This window comes from Magallana gigas, chromosome 1 (assembly GCF_963853765.1).
Source record: "Magallana gigas chromosome 1, xbMagGiga1.1, whole genome shotgun sequence".
NCBI lineage: Eukaryota > Metazoa > Mollusca > Bivalvia > Ostreida > Ostreidae > Magallana > Magallana gigas.
The window spans coordinates 32,502,927-32,520,528 of NC_088853.1; the positions used below are offsets into that span (position 1 = coordinate 32,502,927).

The following is a 17,602-nucleotide window of genomic DNA, read 5'->3' on the forward strand; positions in this document are numbered from 1 at the left end:
GTATATATATTCGAAATAAAAGTATTTTAAACGAAGTGTCTCAGGAAGACCTTGTTGGATTAAGTGAAAATCGGAAGTATAGGAAGAAAACAATAAGGAAAGTATTTCAACTGATCGAAAGTGCATCGATGGAAAATTGACTTGTCCATATAAAGTTTGTTAGGCACATTTATTTCACGCTAGAACACAATCAATTTAGCTCCATTTTGCTATTATTATAGTATTGATATTTTTTTGGACTGAATAACAATAAAAACCATAATTCGTTGATCACAAACAGTTGTATTTCAGATGACAGCACTAATATATTGCTATTTAATATGAAAGGGAAAAATGTGTATAAAACACCCAGTATAAACATATAATCTATCATTTATAATAACAGTAGACTTATTTAAGTTATCCAGACCCCTTACGTATCCGAACGCTTTGACTTGGGGCCGAAAGAGTTCTGGTGACAAATGATCCACTTTACATGTAAATGCACGGAGTTTGTGAAACCTAAATAATAAAAAAAAGTAATATATTTTTTTAAAAATGGTAAAATTTCAAAACGAACATTATAATGATGCATCACATCAATAAGGAAGTTATTTTTTAAGAATTCTTAAGTTAGAAAACCCAACCCATTGGATTACATGGAAACGGAAGTTATATTAAAATGAGTGTAAACTGTCTCGTTAAGAGAATTATTGATGCACTAAACATTTTATACATACATGCAGACGTTAAAAAGGTAAGGATGTACATATATGTTTTATACATCTTTTATGTAGTAATGGGCCTTTAAAAGATCTATAAAAAAATAACAGTCGTTGACGATTGGGCGGTTTCATACTACATAGATTGTATTTTAGAATTTACAAATTATAAGTGGGAAAGGAAAAGTATAGTAAAACACTGCCATAACTCATATATAGGTAAAAACAGCCTGACAGATTAGAGTATTATCATAACGAATTTACATGTAACCTTTTTTAAGCATTTCTTTTAAACTCATTTTAAAAAGAATAAACCTATGTCGCCTATATCATTAAACATGAACAAGTGGGCGGTATTCGTATTCTTAAGGTATAACGTATTCAGCGGATATAAAGTACATTTGAATTCAAAAAGTAACAGTTAATGACTTATGCCTGTTAATAATAGTTTAATGCCAATGTAGTTAATCTAATTATTTAAATCCAATTGATAGTTACAACTCTTAGTATGCCTACAGATGTGTAAGGCTGAAAAAAGTGAACAACCAGGAAGCAGCAAGTCTGATTAAAAAATACAGATTACGTAGAATGGAAAAAAAAAATTCATAATGGCCTTTGTTTTTATTTAATTATTTCTTTATTTATTTATTTATTTATTTATTTATTTATTTATTCATTTGTGTTTGTTTGTTTGTTTGTTCCATCTATTTGAATATGATGAAAAAACCCCAGATTGATATACCTTGGTACAACTTTCAAAATTATCTCCAAAAGTGTATAATCTTAATGAAATATACAAACTATTGCAAACAATCAAAACAAACACAGTTACTATCTGATTCTCATTATATTTGACGAGATTCAAATAAAAAAAAAACAATAAAGGAAACAAAAGCTTTGATTATACTTTCATGTTAAATACTGAAATCTGATTGGTTTAGACGCAGTAGGTAATCCCTTCTATTACCCTCAGCGTTAGCAACACACTTGGCAACGGGGACCATAACGAATTGTTACATGCACGTAAATTATGCGCACACGGTTCGCTGTAGAATTCACTTCCTTTCTATATTAAAGCAGTAGCATTTTCTTTAAAATCAGGACATTCAGCATTATAAAATAATTAGTGCCTGTTTGGGAGGGTAACTGTTGAAATTGAAACCCCTCGAAAACCATTGTCAACCTCCGTTTCGCATCGGTTGACAATGGCTTTCTCGGGGTGTCAATTTCAAAGTCATTGTCAACCGATGCGAAACGGAGGTTGACAATGGTTTTCGAGGGGTTTCAATTTCAACAGTTACCCTCCCAAACAGGCATTATTTATCTATTGATAAAAGTTTTTATTAATGTTAATTGAACTCGTTAGTATAACATTGGAAGATATGCAGTCAATAGTGAAGTACAAAGTATGTATGCGTAGTTGATATTTTATTTCTAATTATTGTAATATAAAGGAACATACCTGTCTATGCACAACCATGGGTCAGCAACAGAACATATTCAAATTTTAACAAGCCCAATGATTTTTTACCTGTTTCATGTATTTTATGTTTTCGTTGCGTGTTTTATCATTCCATCTCTTTGTTGATTTTTGCATACATTTTGACAGTTCAGAAAAAAATCAATGTTTACTTTCAGAGCTATATCTAAACTCTCTCTTTCCAATTATTATTTGAACTGTGTCATTAGTGATAAATCATACATTTTGAAGGATTAATATGCACTTCAAATGAATCAATTTTCTTAATATAACACTTCCCTCGAATTAGTTAAGAGTTCCAGAGACAATATCCTTGTTTCAGAAGATATAAATTTATCATTACATATAAGAAAAAATCCCTTGAAAACGTTATGGGAGAAAATATTCCTTGTAGACGAACAACTTCTAAATAAGCGTTTGAAATTTGGAAAACGACACTGTCTTGTTATTTACCATTAATGTTAGTTTGCCTGTAAGGCATCGTGGTTTTTTTCTTTGAGATATCATTTCAAAAAATATATAAAGTCATACAAATTTACCCCCATATCACAAGGTAATACAATCAGAAAAAGCATGTTGATTTCTTTTAAATAATGGAAGGTATAAAATGTCACAAAAGGTATATGTATTAAAATAAGTTCATTGAAATTTATATGTAGTACAATGTAAATGAAAGGTAACTATAATTGTAAGTACCCATTTTGTGTTTGTTTTAGATCGATATGCTGGTCATGCTGTATTTACCCATCTTACTCTTCCTGAAAAGTGATGTCTTTGCTTTTGGTAGGTTGTCATTGCAAGAACAACTCGCTTGATTTGTTTTATTTAGTAAAGCTGTATGTATAAGCATAAAAGTATAATGTTATTTGTCCCAAATATAACACTACATGTATAACTAACCAAAGGATTTCGCATATATTTTAGCTACACTGTAAAAGTGTGTTTTGTTTTGATTTTTTTTTATATTTGCATATTGTATATGAGTTTTTTTAAGTAAGATGAATTAGGTTCTCATTTTTTGAAAAACGCCTATCAATATCTTTTGAGATACGGTGAATTGTAACTTTAAATAACATTTCTTACATGTAAATTTGGCCTCCATGATTCGTCATTTTTTCAAGTGTTTCGGGTAAAACATAATGTAATGTTATTTTTTAGAAGATTTCATGTAAAATATATTTTTACCTATTTATTTGAAATATTTGAACTCACTGGAAGTATATGACGTCAAAAGTGACGATATTTCTATAATTCAACAAATATTTTAATGAATGGGAAAATATAAAGCACATGCTTGAACTAGGAAAACAAAAATTATCACTTATTAGTCTTGGCTACATACATCTCTGATTAATATATTTTGTTTGTTCAAGTCTGCCCTCTATGTTTTCTAAAACAAAAAATGCTCGAAAACAAACTGTTTTATGCTAAAAATGGAGGGAAAAGGTTGTCTTTACGATGTCATATTTTTAAATTGTAGGCAGTTGAATCAAAATAAACAATATTTAAAAACATCACACATATATCTGTACAAAGAATGCAAATAATCATCGTAGACTGATGATGTTCATTTTCGGGGTCGTAATAAGCTCACGCGGGGGTGTTAAGGAAGCATATGGAATCTGAGTTGCATGTAATTCCGTGATATCACAAATCTTAGTTATTATGTACATATTCAAATATCTAAGCAACGAAACGTAGATCAAAAACAAATAAAAAATACTGAAGACAATTTTTTCCAGAAATTAGTTTGTGTTACGTAGATTTACACATTGATGACGTCATGACTGAAAGTTGTATGTCGTGTGAATTTGATCGGAAAGCATTGTAAACATATTCAAAATATAACTAATCTAAGAACTCTAGTAAAGTATTGTGGTGTGATTTATTGAGAATTGTACATAAGAATACTGGGGGAGATGTTAGTTTTATCAATAATTCGCTAAAAGGTATGTAAATTTGCTTTTTTTTCTCGGCCAGGCTTTCCTCTGTCGTTGTTTACGATGTGAAAATCCGACTAGAACAACACTACCCCGTATATATTGAACTTGAAATTTTATACGTATCGTTAATTTGATCAATGCTTAAATTGAAAAGTGCTGCTAGAATCCCATACTGTGTGTTGTTTTGATGCAATTTGTCGTTTTCCGTGCAAACTATATCAAAGTTTGGAAGGTTTTACTAGAACCGGATAAATAACTTTTTAATAAGGACAAACATAGGATTCTAGCAGCGGTTTTGATTAAACTGAGATGTTTTGCTTTCACTTGGTATGCTTATTTCATTTTGGAAACCACGGGGTAGTGTTGTTCTATCTCATTTTATGTTAAGGAATATACGTAAGCTATTTATAGTTGTCACGTGATAATGTACCAATGTGGCAGTAATGTACTACCCGATTTTATTGCACTGACATCTATTGTAAAGGATAATACTAAGTTTTTGATCTTATTCAAAATAATTATTTAATTTCACGATTTTGAATATAACAGTCAAAATAAGACGCTAAATTGCCCATATGCTTCCTTAACACCCCCGCGCATATACAATGAATATAGTCCATTCAAGAGGATAATATAATATCAATAAGTATTTTAGGTGTTTTTTTATAGTTGTTAATGACAACTGAATGAAAATAGTTTATACATTCTTTAAGACAAGAGAACTTCAGTTAAGCTGCAATTATATTGGTTTCAAAATATAACAAAGTGAAAATAACGATACACATGTCAAATCACATACATAATTGTAAATTAGATTTTCTTCATTGTTAGTAAATAACGTAGATTTATCAACAATTGTATTTCTAATAGCTCTACAGACAATAACTCAACAGGAATTATCAATCATTCAACTAGCAACAACTTTACATTTTTTTTTCATTTTTTATTATATTTTTTGAGTAATATTTTATGATTAATTCACAATCCCATCTTTATATAAAATATTTTACATGTATTCTACATGTATAATACTTTTAAGCACGAGGTTTTTTTTTGAATTGTTATGAAGCAAAGGTTAAGATTTAAAAAAAAACCCGAATTATTAATTTTTGTTGTTGCGGGTACCTGTTAATGATATTTCTTATCAGATATATTACTTTTAAAGAAAACATGGCACTTCATAAGAATGTGTTTGAAACTAATCCTTGGAGAGGCAGAGAGAACTGGAGAGGTGAGAATGCAGTGGACGGACGGTACACCGACCGCAGTGCAGCTGGTGGCCAGTGTGTAATATCAGAAAACAACAAGGAAACAGCTGAGTGGAGAGTCGACCTGGGGAGTGTGGTCAGCATTAGTCATATCAACATCTACTATATGACTGATAATAAACCAAGTATGAAAAAACAATGTATCTGGTCAAAAAATATAATAACAGCGCATGCAGTATATATAAAACCTAAACGTAACAAAATATAAATAAGCGAGACAATGCAGGACGGATAATCGACCAAGTATTAAAAATGTTATGATGTATCATTTTACTGATCTTTTTTATTATCACATGTTAAATAATAGTATTAATACATATGTTTATATGAATGATTAATTCCTAGTTCTCTGATTGGGCCATATCCAACTATATCGAAAATAAACCACAGAACATTATATTCCCCTGTACGTGACATAGGAGGTCAATATAACATTTGATTTTCTCTACATTTTACTAAAAATAGATCGTTTAAAAAAATATATCCTTTCAGTTTGTAGGCTATGGCTTCAAACTAAATTCTTTGCTTGATAACATGTTATATGTCTGTATCAATTTGTCGCTAAATCATATAATAAAATAAGTATTGCTGTTTTTTCGATCAATACGATGATTTGACTACCCTCGAATTACAATATTCACCACGCCTCCTTCTCGCTAAATATAGTATTTCTTGGGTAGCAAAATCATCGTATTAACCTCAAAACAGCAATAATTGTATAATATTGTTGTTAAATATAGGATACGTGTCGTAATAATGTGAATGTATATTATTTGTCATAAATAAGAAAACAACACAACCTTTTTGAATTGTCGTTTTGTACATGTATAAAACAAATAAACACCACTCTTCATACATGTACACATTAATAACATTTTTTTTTTATCATAATATACATTTTGTCTACTGTTGATAAAAATTATGATCAAAACAACGAGTTGAAGATCAATTGTATGTAATGATGTAATGATCTAAATCCGCAAAGTCAGCAATGTTCTTCATATTTCATAATATTATATGCTCTGTTAAAAAAATGCAAAATGAAAAAAAATATTCCGATTGGTAATTTTAAGCTACTGAGTATTTTAAAGATAATAATGTAAATGGTTGCAGCAGTTGCTAACAAATTCTAAATTTAAAAAAAATACATTAATGAATTGTAAAAACATTTTGCTGAACAATGAATGTACTTCTGAATAAACATTTTCTCCTATTTTATGAAAACATTTTTTTTTATTGAACAAGTATACATGAATGAAAAATGTTTTTACAATATATTAAATTTATAATTTGTTCCTACCTTAACACGGCTAAAGATAACTAAAATCTTTACATACTTGGATATAGTTTAGAGAACTATTTATACATGTATCTATCAATCAATGGATTGGAATGATTGAAAACGTTTTCAACTTTCACGTTGTAGCTGCGTATTAGTAAAATGAACGGCCGTTGTTATGACGTTTAAAAATAAAAAAAGAAATAACTATGAATTTTTTATTTTTTCCCTTAAGTATACATATCTCAATAGCAACGACAGTTTTATGTTACTGACAACTGCTGGAACACATTTGACATACATCATTTTGACATGAGAAATTTGTCCTAATAGTTGGGCAATGTGTATTTGGAAATGTTTTTATATTCAAAAATATTTTTCAAAACTTTGTCAGTGAATGCAAGAAATAAAATGATTGCTATAGCATCTGATTCAAAGACCAAAATATTGAAACGTTTTAGGGAAATGAATACAGCTTTATTTTTACAGAGTCGATTATGGATTTTTTTTTTTGCAGAACCAACTGTGTATACAGCCCGTATGGCAGGATTCTTTCTTTACGTGTCTAATACAACTGTAAAAGAACACGGGTATAGCTGTTTCCATGAGATGCAGAGAGTAAACGGAACACCATCAGAGGACCAACGAATCAACTGCCCTGTTCACGGACGTTATGTTATATACTATAACGAACGTATAAGGGGTTATGTTTATCCTAGTTATTATTCGGAATTCGCTTACTACGAATTATGTGAGCTGGAAGTTTATGGTGAGTTTACAATGATCACCAAGATTTGTAACAATATGTTATTTCAAATACTATAATAAATGTAGAACGAGTTCAAAGGTGGAAATAATGTGGGAATTCCCAAAAGAGAAACATTTTCCTCAAATTGTTGGTAAATTTAATGGTTAGGTTGTAGCAGGGAAGGCTTCTATGGTGAACATTGTAACCAACAGTGTCCCATTAACTGTCAGGATAGGCGGTGTCACATCATAACAGGTCACTGCCTTGGTTGTCTCCCAGGATACCAGGGATCAACTTGTGATCAAGGTGAAATATTGTAACGCATTCTACAAATATTAAAAACTATGTAGTCTGGTCTTACATGTATATCGGAATATTATATAGCAATTGTTTATATATCTAATAAAGATCCTTTGTTAAGACGTTATGCAACAGTTTTCTATCAGGCATTTGTTGATCGTTATCGAGTAATCACATTTGTGTGTATTGATTAGTTTTCAAAAAGTAGAAATAGATAAAAACATTTTTTTAATCACCCATTACAATTAATGAATAATTGTAGAATGTCAGCCAGGCTACTATGGTATTGGTTGTGCAGACAGTTGCAATGTTAACTGTTACTTGACAAGCTGTAACAAAGCAACAGGTCATTGTGACAGAGGGTGTTACTCAGGATGGACAGGAAACTCGTGTAATCAAGGTGGTAACACTTTTTGATTCCAGTTTAGCTAAATGCATGAAGATATAGAATATACATAATTGTAAATCCATTGTACTCAATATGCCAGGGTTTTTTTTCCAGATACGTCTAACGTACATGTACATGTATTCACAAATTTATACAGGAAGTTTTTGTTTATACTGTGTGAAATCCTTAGAAACAAATTGTTGAATTATAAACAAAATTCAATCAATTAATCATTAACAAAAAAAAAGTGCTGAAAATGTGCTGAAAATGTGGAGTAAAAATAAGACGCCCTACCTTTAAACTAGGACATGCGCTGTTTATGTTAGACCAATTTCCTATGCGGGCGGGGTTTTTTTTACCGAAATTTTGCACTAAAAAAGTAAATAGTTGCACCAACATTTGTCAAAAGTGTGTTGAATAGGCCAAATAAAACCGTTCTAGAAAAATTCAATACTAAAATATTGGGGTGTCGATGTTGGGCCTGACGACGAAACTAATGCTTATCTGATTAGATAAGAACAATTTATTTTGCGTTGGGGTGTTTCCAACGATCATTTGGTACAAAAAAGGTTCTAGGAACATTTAATACTGTCCAGGAAGTCAGACATATACCAAAATGAATTCAGATCAATTCAATACTGACAGTTAGGTTCAAACATGTAAAAATGTCCTTTTGACATAAATCTGTGCAGCAGTGCCCTTTTTACCACTTGATGATCGTGGGGAATTTTGGCCTGATTTTGCCCAGGAAAATGTTTTAACAAAATCATGAAAAATCCTAGTCTGATAACTATAAGTGAATAGTTACTATGTGTTTATTTTCTTGATATTCCCTATCTTTTGATAAAAATTGCCAAAATAAATGAAAGAAAAGAAATATTCTTTAATTTGATTTTTATGTTTCATAGAAATATTTCAGTATGTCAACAGGGTGTTTACGGTAGAGATTGTAGAGGCGTATGCAGTATAAACTGTCTCTTTGCTCAAAAGGTCTATTTAAATATCTGTGAAATTCTTATAGAATAATGCAATGAAACATGCAAAAATTTAACCGATTTCTATTATTAGTAGCCTTTCACGAAACGTGTATTAATCACTTTAGAGAAAAACAATTCTTAATTATATTATGATGCTTTTTTAGAATGCCAGCCGGGCTTTTATGGGATATATTGTAGTCGCCAATGTAGTGTAAACTGCTACGTTGCCAGACAATGTGACCCGTCAACGGGACATTGTGATGAGTGATGAAAATGCGACAAGAACAGCCTCTTTTGTTGATTTTCGTTATATCATTTCTTTTACTGTTTTAGGTTATATTTTGCATATGTTTCATTGGTTAAGAATTATTTTATTAAAAGTATTGTTATAAATCAAAACGATTTTGAAATTAGGTAAACTTTCAACGTGTTTTATATCTTATACGGATGTGTTACTTGCAGTTTAGTACCTCATTAAAAAGTAATAAAATCTGGTTAGATAGTTGTGGGGGGAGGGGGTGTGGGAGGGGGGTCATTGATTTTAATTGCTTCCAAATTATTACTATAACGATATAAACGTAACATTTTAATTGTTTTCAATAAAAAAAAAATGTCAATTGAAAGTTTAACTAGTGTGACCCTCGATCTGTTTGATCAAACGTCAGTTACCGTGATAGTCTTTGCATTACTATTGAAAATTATGTTTTTAAAAAAAAACCCAAAAACATCGCAGAGTGTAAGATTGGAAACTATGGAAAAAATTGCACAGGCATATGCAGCGTTAACTGTCTCTATAGCAGTATATGCGACAGGTTTACTGGCCATTTTAACGAAGGATGTAAACTAGGATGGATAGGAAACACATGTGATCAACGTAAATTTTAGTTTTTCGTCTTTTTTTAATCAATGTGTTTTTAAGGTAACGTAAAAAATGTGTGTTTTTGTATGTCATTTTATCTTTTTAGTATTTTAACTGAAGTATTCTGCTGGTATCATGCGAATTATCCGCTTAAAATCGAACTTGTCCACTAACTTTTTTAACAACCTTCGTACACTGAGCTCGAAATATATATCTTTATGAAATGATTGATATCGAATGATAAACACAAAAAATTGTAGAATGTCAGCAAGGTCATTACGGTAGAGACTGCAGTCAGACATGCAGCGTGAACTGTAACTTAGAGAATCAGTGTGACAGGATTAATGGGACGTGTGATGAAGGGTGTAAACCAGGCTGGACAGGAAAAACATGTGTTCAAAGTAAAAAGTTTGTTCCACATCATGATATTGTATATAATGCGTTGAAGTAATTTAAAATAACTAATCAGAGTCGATGTTTTATCAAATCATAAGGCCAATTAAGGTTAACTTGCACGCCAAGAAAATTTCATTTTTTTTTATAAAATGCAGGATTTCAATTTCAATATCAGAAAATTTAAAAGCGATTTGTTAATCTAACTAGAGCAGAGCTCGTGGCAAAGCCCCGAGTAGGTCTTCCGTTGTTGCTGCGAGTTGAAAATATATGTTATATGGTGTCAAACGATTATAATGACTATTCTTTCAGTTCTGCTTTTGTTATAAAAACGTGTTGTGATTGAAAGCCTGTATATAAAACGTGTTTTGAAAAAAGAAAGGAAGAAAATATTTTAGGAAAACTATTTGTCGAGCAGAGTTTATGTAATCGTTTCAAACATTCTTTAAAAAATGAGATGTTTTATGGCGAGTTAAATTTTCAAAGGGTAGCAAGCATTGTTATAAACAGTATGTACTCGTGATTCATGTCAGGAAGTGTATTTCTTTTTTAAACTAAACCCGCCTACAAAACACGTAAACTTTTCTCAAAGATAACTTCTATATTAAAATATTTCTAAATTTTTTGAAGACTATGTGCAAGTTTAGAATTGCGTGCTGACAAAATTTACAGACCCTAAAACGTACTACTACACCAAAAAAGCGTGCGGCCTACGTGCGAGAAACGTTTCGTGTAAATCTTTTAGAGTTTCATGTAAACCGTTTAGCGTTTCGGGCAAAGCGTGCGAGAACCGTGTGAAATGTTCATCAGATTTCATTCGGAACTCTCTGACAAGTTAATTGTTTCAAAATGGCGCCCGTGTTTTACATTACTTTAACAAAATTGAACGAATTTTAACAAACAAAAGAAAGGTATATGTATTAAAAGACGACTAGTTACAGAGTACATGTATATTTAACGTTTTCATGCGATGTTTCAGTACTGAAACAATATTAAAATTCGCTATACATAAAAAAATATTAAATACAGTTAGTGAAACATGATTTCTATTTGAACAAACCTAAATCAACTTTAACTTGCACGATCATGTTTTGATAGGCATGTACTTTTATTATTTATTTACATCGATAACTCCTACTGATAACTCTTACTGAGACCATTCGGCTGTGTACAAACAGCACACATAACCTCGGACATCGGGTGAGACCTGCACCTGGCTGAACCTGTCAATCAAACTCTGTGTATTTGTTTTCATTGGATGGTCAGGCGTCTCTCTTTTGTCAAAAGCCAATGGAAAATTAATGACTTCAAGGTAATCGGAATCAGTATTTGATGAAGCACACAATTTAAATGATAGAAAATTTATTAATTATTTGAACAAAATTAAATGTAAACATAGAGAGGAAATAAAAAAAAAATTATCATTATTGGAATCTATACGCATGGTACTCAATTCAAATAGATTATATTATGATTTTATTATTTTATGTAGTAAAATCACCCTTCCAACTGTTACTCAATTACATAACAATTGATGACCTGGGGCTATAAATGTTCTGAGCTGTGTGCGCTGAAGCGACACAAGATTCTCGGTCGCATGCGGCAATTGAATTAACACAGACTGGCCGAATAAACAAAGGGGTGGGAAAGTGAAACAAAATGTTACACATAAGAAGAATCCACCAAAAATGATTTTCGACACATCTTATTATCTTTTCTCCAATTAAAAAAAAAAATCCAGCGCGAGCACCTGTCAGCGGGGCGGGAGGAAAGGGGGGGGGGGGGGAGGCAGCAATGAGTTCGCTTCCACAATGAAACTACAGAAGTGATTAATATGTGACCGATAGAATCTAATCTAAAGTTGTTTAAACTCATGTGAATATTTTTTAAAATAATAATGGAATGCCTCAATTCAGGGCATTCCTTTATCGTGCTAGCCCCTACCGCAAACATGGAACTTTGATTATAATTTGATTTCATGTTTAAACTACCTTGTACGCTATCGTATAAATCAATGCTTAATCAACTGTACAAGTAAAATCAATTTATATTTTCGTCTTAAACCAATATAATAGTTGAAAACATAATAAAATATAGTTGTGTCCGTGCAAAATATGAAACATAAACGCGTCATAAGGTACATGTAGAAGAATACAAACCGACGGCGGATCACTTATCCACTCGCGCCGGATCTCCTCAGCCATGTGCGAGGGATGATCATCATTTAAAGGTTTAATATTTGAAGGGGGGGGGGGGTGTTGATTTAAAACATTAATTGTACAGTTTTTAAAGTACTTTAATTACCTGAACAAACGAACCATTAGTTTATGTCTAACGATTTTTCCGATTTGGAGTAATATCGTTCATTAATATTCATTTACACTCAAATATTTAATTAAATATATATACAAGTAGGACAAACTTTTATAACATAAAATTAAAACAGTTCTTGTATATACGGCTATATTAACTCAAACACGTTCATATGCATGTAAGTGTAAGTCGCGGTGTGCGAATCTTGTGTATTAAATAACCGCTTACCGCTAGGTAATGCAGCCGTGGCTGATCTCCTCGGCCGTGGACGAAGAATAGATTACGTAAAGGTACAACGCACAGAAACGCACAGCTCAGAACCAAGAAAGATTTGAAAAGTTTGCAGTATAATGACCTTACTCTATCAAATAGAAGTTATATATTTTAAACTTAAACCCCACAATTGATCTCTGTCTATTATTGCTTTAGAGAATGACATTGCTTTTATTAATTAAATGAACTATTTCTTACTTGACATCCACTCGTTTAATCCACAAAAGATTTTGTGTAATCAAAACTAAAACAATTCTTGAGTTCGCGGCTAAATAAACTCATATATGAGAGACGCAACTCTCGTGTATTAGATAACCGCTGACCGCTAGGTAGTCCAGCCGAGAGCATGGTAACCGATTTTCTCGGCCGCGGGCAAGGGAGAGCTTACGTAATGGTACACACACACATGCAGCTCTGATTCAAGGTAGATTTTAAATGCATGGAGTTAATAACTAAAATGTAATGCACAGAGTTTTTTAATTCCAAATTTTGTGGTTTACTAGAAAAGAAAAAGAATGTTTTGTTTTCCAATTGCCGTTTTTAATGATTGTGCACTATAAGAACTTAACAACAATGACTTTAACTCCTAAAGGAAAAGCTTATACTCCAACAACAACAAAAATTCTTATGAATTAATGCCTCCTGTATAAACCAGCATACTTTCTGCGGCAACTTTATGCCAGTTGTACGCACAAAGACTTTCGTTAACTTGTCAAATGAAAACAGGTACATGTCAACATGTAAAGCCTTTTACACTCATACTACACAAATCACTTACAAAATAACATTGTTAGGACCTTTATGAGATCCCAACAAGCAACTTTTCCAGCGACAGCCATATCAAAATCCTAACCGTTTTTGAGTTATTAAGCAAAAACTTTTAGAGGCTATTGGCCCTTAATTTAAGGGGCCAGCACTTTTTTATTGGTGTTAAATGAAAGCCCTTGATATTCTGCACAACTTTTATTCTACATGTCTTTTCAAAATATTTTTCTTTAAAAAGATATAAAGGAAAATATGTCTAAATTTTTGCACTTTTTGGAATCCTGTTTTTTGACCCCCTACCTTTTCCTAAATAAAAAACGTAATCTAAAAACAAAAACTAATGTGCGCCACTACAATGTCTCTGCTATTCAAATGCGTTGGATTCCCATTCCCTGCTATCATAGTTTCGGAGCCTTTGTCTGGAAACCAAAGGCCCTAAAAAAATTTAAAAGGGGAATAACTCGTTACCGGAAAGGGAATTGTAACTTTTATGAATTGATGAAGATAGTGTTTTGTAAAGTGCATTAGCCCTGAAAATTTGAGCAAAAACCGTTCAGAAATGAGCACGATATGAAGCCTCAAAGTTCGCGTCTAGGAAGAAAAAAAAAAGAAGAAAAACTAGAGCAAAGCTCGTTGCAAAGCAACGAGTGGGTCTTCCGTTAATGTCGGAAGTAAAGCTGGAAGTTCCTGTAAGATGCACATCTCTTAAACCAATAACAAGAGTAACTCAAATAAAAAGATGAAAAAAATCGAATTATTCCTGGTACGACTTAACAAAATACGAATGATTTAAAGTACGACTTAACAAAAACCTTTCTGATTTCAAGAACGACTTAACAAAAAAAATCCGAATGTGTCCAAGTACGACTTAACAATTATTTTTGGTACGAGTTAATATTACTTTGAACATTGCGCTATTTTTTAAACCAAGGACGCGGAATCAAAATTTCCGGAAAAATCAATTTTTAAACCCCGATATCTCTGTAATGCATTGTCCGAATTTAAAACGGCTTTCAGTGTTAGATTCAGCTTAATAAGCTCTACAAAACACATATACATTTTTTATTAAATCAGAAAATTCATTTTTTCGAAAAATTTGTTTTACTTCCGGTTTCGACCGGAAGTGAAAGATTTTCATTTCCAGCCTTATTACAGAGGTAAATCGATCAAATCATAACCATTCAAAATTTCAAGCCTCTATCTTAAAGCGTTTTTGAGAAAAGTCCGGGACAAAATGACTTTTTGAAATTTTAAAAAATGACGTCACGTCAAAACGGAGGTGACGTTCTCTTTAAAACTTTAACATGTTTGAGGGACGCCAACTTGCAAAAACCTCTGAAAATTTCATCAAAATCGGTTAAAAATCTTTTGAGTTATGAGGCAAAAAAGGAGTCAGAAGAAAAGAAAAAGAATAATAACTAGACACGATCTCGTTGCGAGCAACGAGGAGGTCTTCCGTCCGATTTTTAAAAGGTAAATCACGTCATCGACTTTAATTTTCGACAACAAAACATGATATGGAAATAGGAGTGAAGTACTAATGCTTACCTGTAATGCTTTTTATAAGTTCTCTTACGTAGCTTTTTTAAATACTTGCATTTCTTTCAATTGAAATAGACAAGATTAAACTTTTTTACCTCTGGCCCCTAATATCCCTAGTTAGGTAACGCATGAGAAAATCATTATATTGTAAGGATATATAAACGTATTATACCTAAAGTCTGTCCCAAGATATTTTTGCCACACATTCTCTTAAATTATTTGATATTTGTAAATATCTCTTGATTCAGACGATGTTCATTCGATAGTATGAAAAAATCCCAAGATTTCCCTTTTGAAACGCCCCCTCTAGCTTGTCAGGTTCTAATACACGGCTAAAAAAAGAACGTCTACGGGGATTTTGCATTGCATCAGCCATTATAAAGCCCGGATGATAACTTTAAAAAATTGTGCTAGATATTCCGAAAGACTTCCGAATTGAGGAAAGATGTAAACATTCCCCATTATAAATATCCGTAGGAAATCTGTTTTCGATCCTGTGAATGTTAACGAAGGAAAAATGGTAATTTGTAAATGAAGTTTGACCCCTAAAAACGTTATTACCTAATTACGTAACACATGTTAAAATCAATAGATTTCTTGGATACATAACAGTTGAGATCGACACAAAATTTTAAATTTTGTTTAATTCATGTGATTTTGAATGACAACAGTTGTGAATGAAATTGGAGATCATTGTGGAGAATAAGCAGGTATTGAAAATAATTAATGCACATGATCATGCACATTAAAGTGTCTTACACATGTAAATCTTAATGTTAAAGCTGCTTGGTCCGATTTTCAATAAAATAATTGTACGCTTTTAAACGATGGTTATGCTAAGTATGTGTGCAATAATATACGTTGCAGTACATGTAGTTTTCCCTGTCAATTAAGCCATATTTCAATGAAAAAATTATGTACATGTTGAAACTCGTTGAATCCGGATGTTGTTTATTACGGCATGCTGCCCAATCCGGCGACATTATTCAGCCGGCCCTTGACATTTTCCCATCATTTTTGTTTAAAAAAATTTGTGCAATCCGGATCCTATCTATTCTGTTAACCGGCGCAATGAAAAAGCCTACTGCATATTATTAGTGAGAGTTATCTCCCGTAGTCCGTCCACTTATCGATCGATCGGCATTCTGCGAGATAGTAATGCTCAATTATTGACCAATTTTTCTGTCGTTGCTATTGATTTAAACAACTGTTAATATAGATCCAAAGAAGCAACTTTTTTCAGTTAATACCGTAAAGTCTTGTTATGAATTGCAATTGGATAATTAGATTATAGTTCACCCAATTTTTTTCAGGCCGTGATTCAGGATACTGCGGGAGTAAGACTGCCGATATCGTTTGTTATCCCCGTTGCATGGCTACACGTACAGAGTTGCATATTATTCTGTCAAAACGCTCAATTTTTTTTATATAAAATTCTCATTTATATTAATATTTATCTATTGTTTCCCTGCATCAAAACAGTTCTCGCCATCAGGTATTTCAGCCACCTGTTGACTTGTTAATGTTTTGTTTAACAATTTACGGTTAAGCATGCACTTTTCAGGTAAATCGGATGTTTGAAAGATTATCAATAACGACGATTTAATTCAAGGATTTCCATCGTATGTATTCCGTTATGAATTTATTGTTTGAAAAAAAATATTTAAAATGAAAATTTGTACCGTAAATAAGATCGATGAAATCTAATATAATTCAGAACAATTGAACATTTTGCAAGAATACACGATCAGGACCTACTGCATTAAATACTAAAATTAATTTGCAACAATATCCTCTAAACCGGATGTTGCCTAATCCGGCCATTTTTTTTTCAGAACCACCCTCCGCCGGATTAGACAAGTTTTGTTGTGTATTCGCAAAATAATCGACATAAAAGGGTTGTGCTTTACTTCGCCGCGTGTTTAAACTGGCCCCTTACGTCGAAGCTAGTATGATTGTATTACGACTTTGACATCTGTTTTTTTTATATAATCTATTATAACATATAAAATATATAGCATGACTATTTAAACAAAAATAAAGCAGTGTACATTTGTTCATTAATAGTTTTGATGTTTACCTTGTTTATAATCATTGCAAAACATGCAGGATGAATAAACCCAATCATTCGGAGGATGAAACCCAACGGTTTCCTTGTTTAAACATTCCAATGATGTATTTTGGGGGGTTTTTGTATGCCCCAAATTTATTTTTATTTACTTTGAATATTTCTAACGTTGAAAGGAGAGCACTTCCGTTTAAATACGTCTATAAATTTGTAAGATTATTCATTAGGTTTGCAAGGAAAATTATTTGATACTGTAAGAAATTTCTCAACTTATTATACCTCGAAACGTTATTTCAAATCAGGCA

General features: G+C 31.9%; 1 protein-coding gene across 1 annotated transcript in view; it reads left to right on the forward strand.

Moving 5' to 3' along the window:
• Positions 1–661: 661 nt before the first annotated feature.
• The window catches only part of LOC136270013 (multiple epidermal growth factor-like domains protein 6), a 42,326-nt gene continuing 25,385 nt past the window's right edge, over positions 662–17,602 (forward strand). The window contains exons 1-7 of the mRNA XM_066066196.1: positions 662–736; positions 2,898–2,964; positions 5,290–5,517; positions 7,189–7,440; positions 7,588–7,725; positions 7,982–8,119; positions 10,204–10,344. Coding sequence (XP_065922268.1) covers positions 662–736; positions 2,898–2,964; positions 5,290–5,517; positions 7,189–7,440; positions 7,588–7,725; positions 7,982–8,119; positions 10,204–10,344 — 1,039 coding nt within the window. The remainder of the gene's footprint in view (positions 737–2,897; positions 2,965–5,289; positions 5,518–7,188; positions 7,441–7,587; positions 7,726–7,981; positions 8,120–10,203; positions 10,345–17,602) is intronic.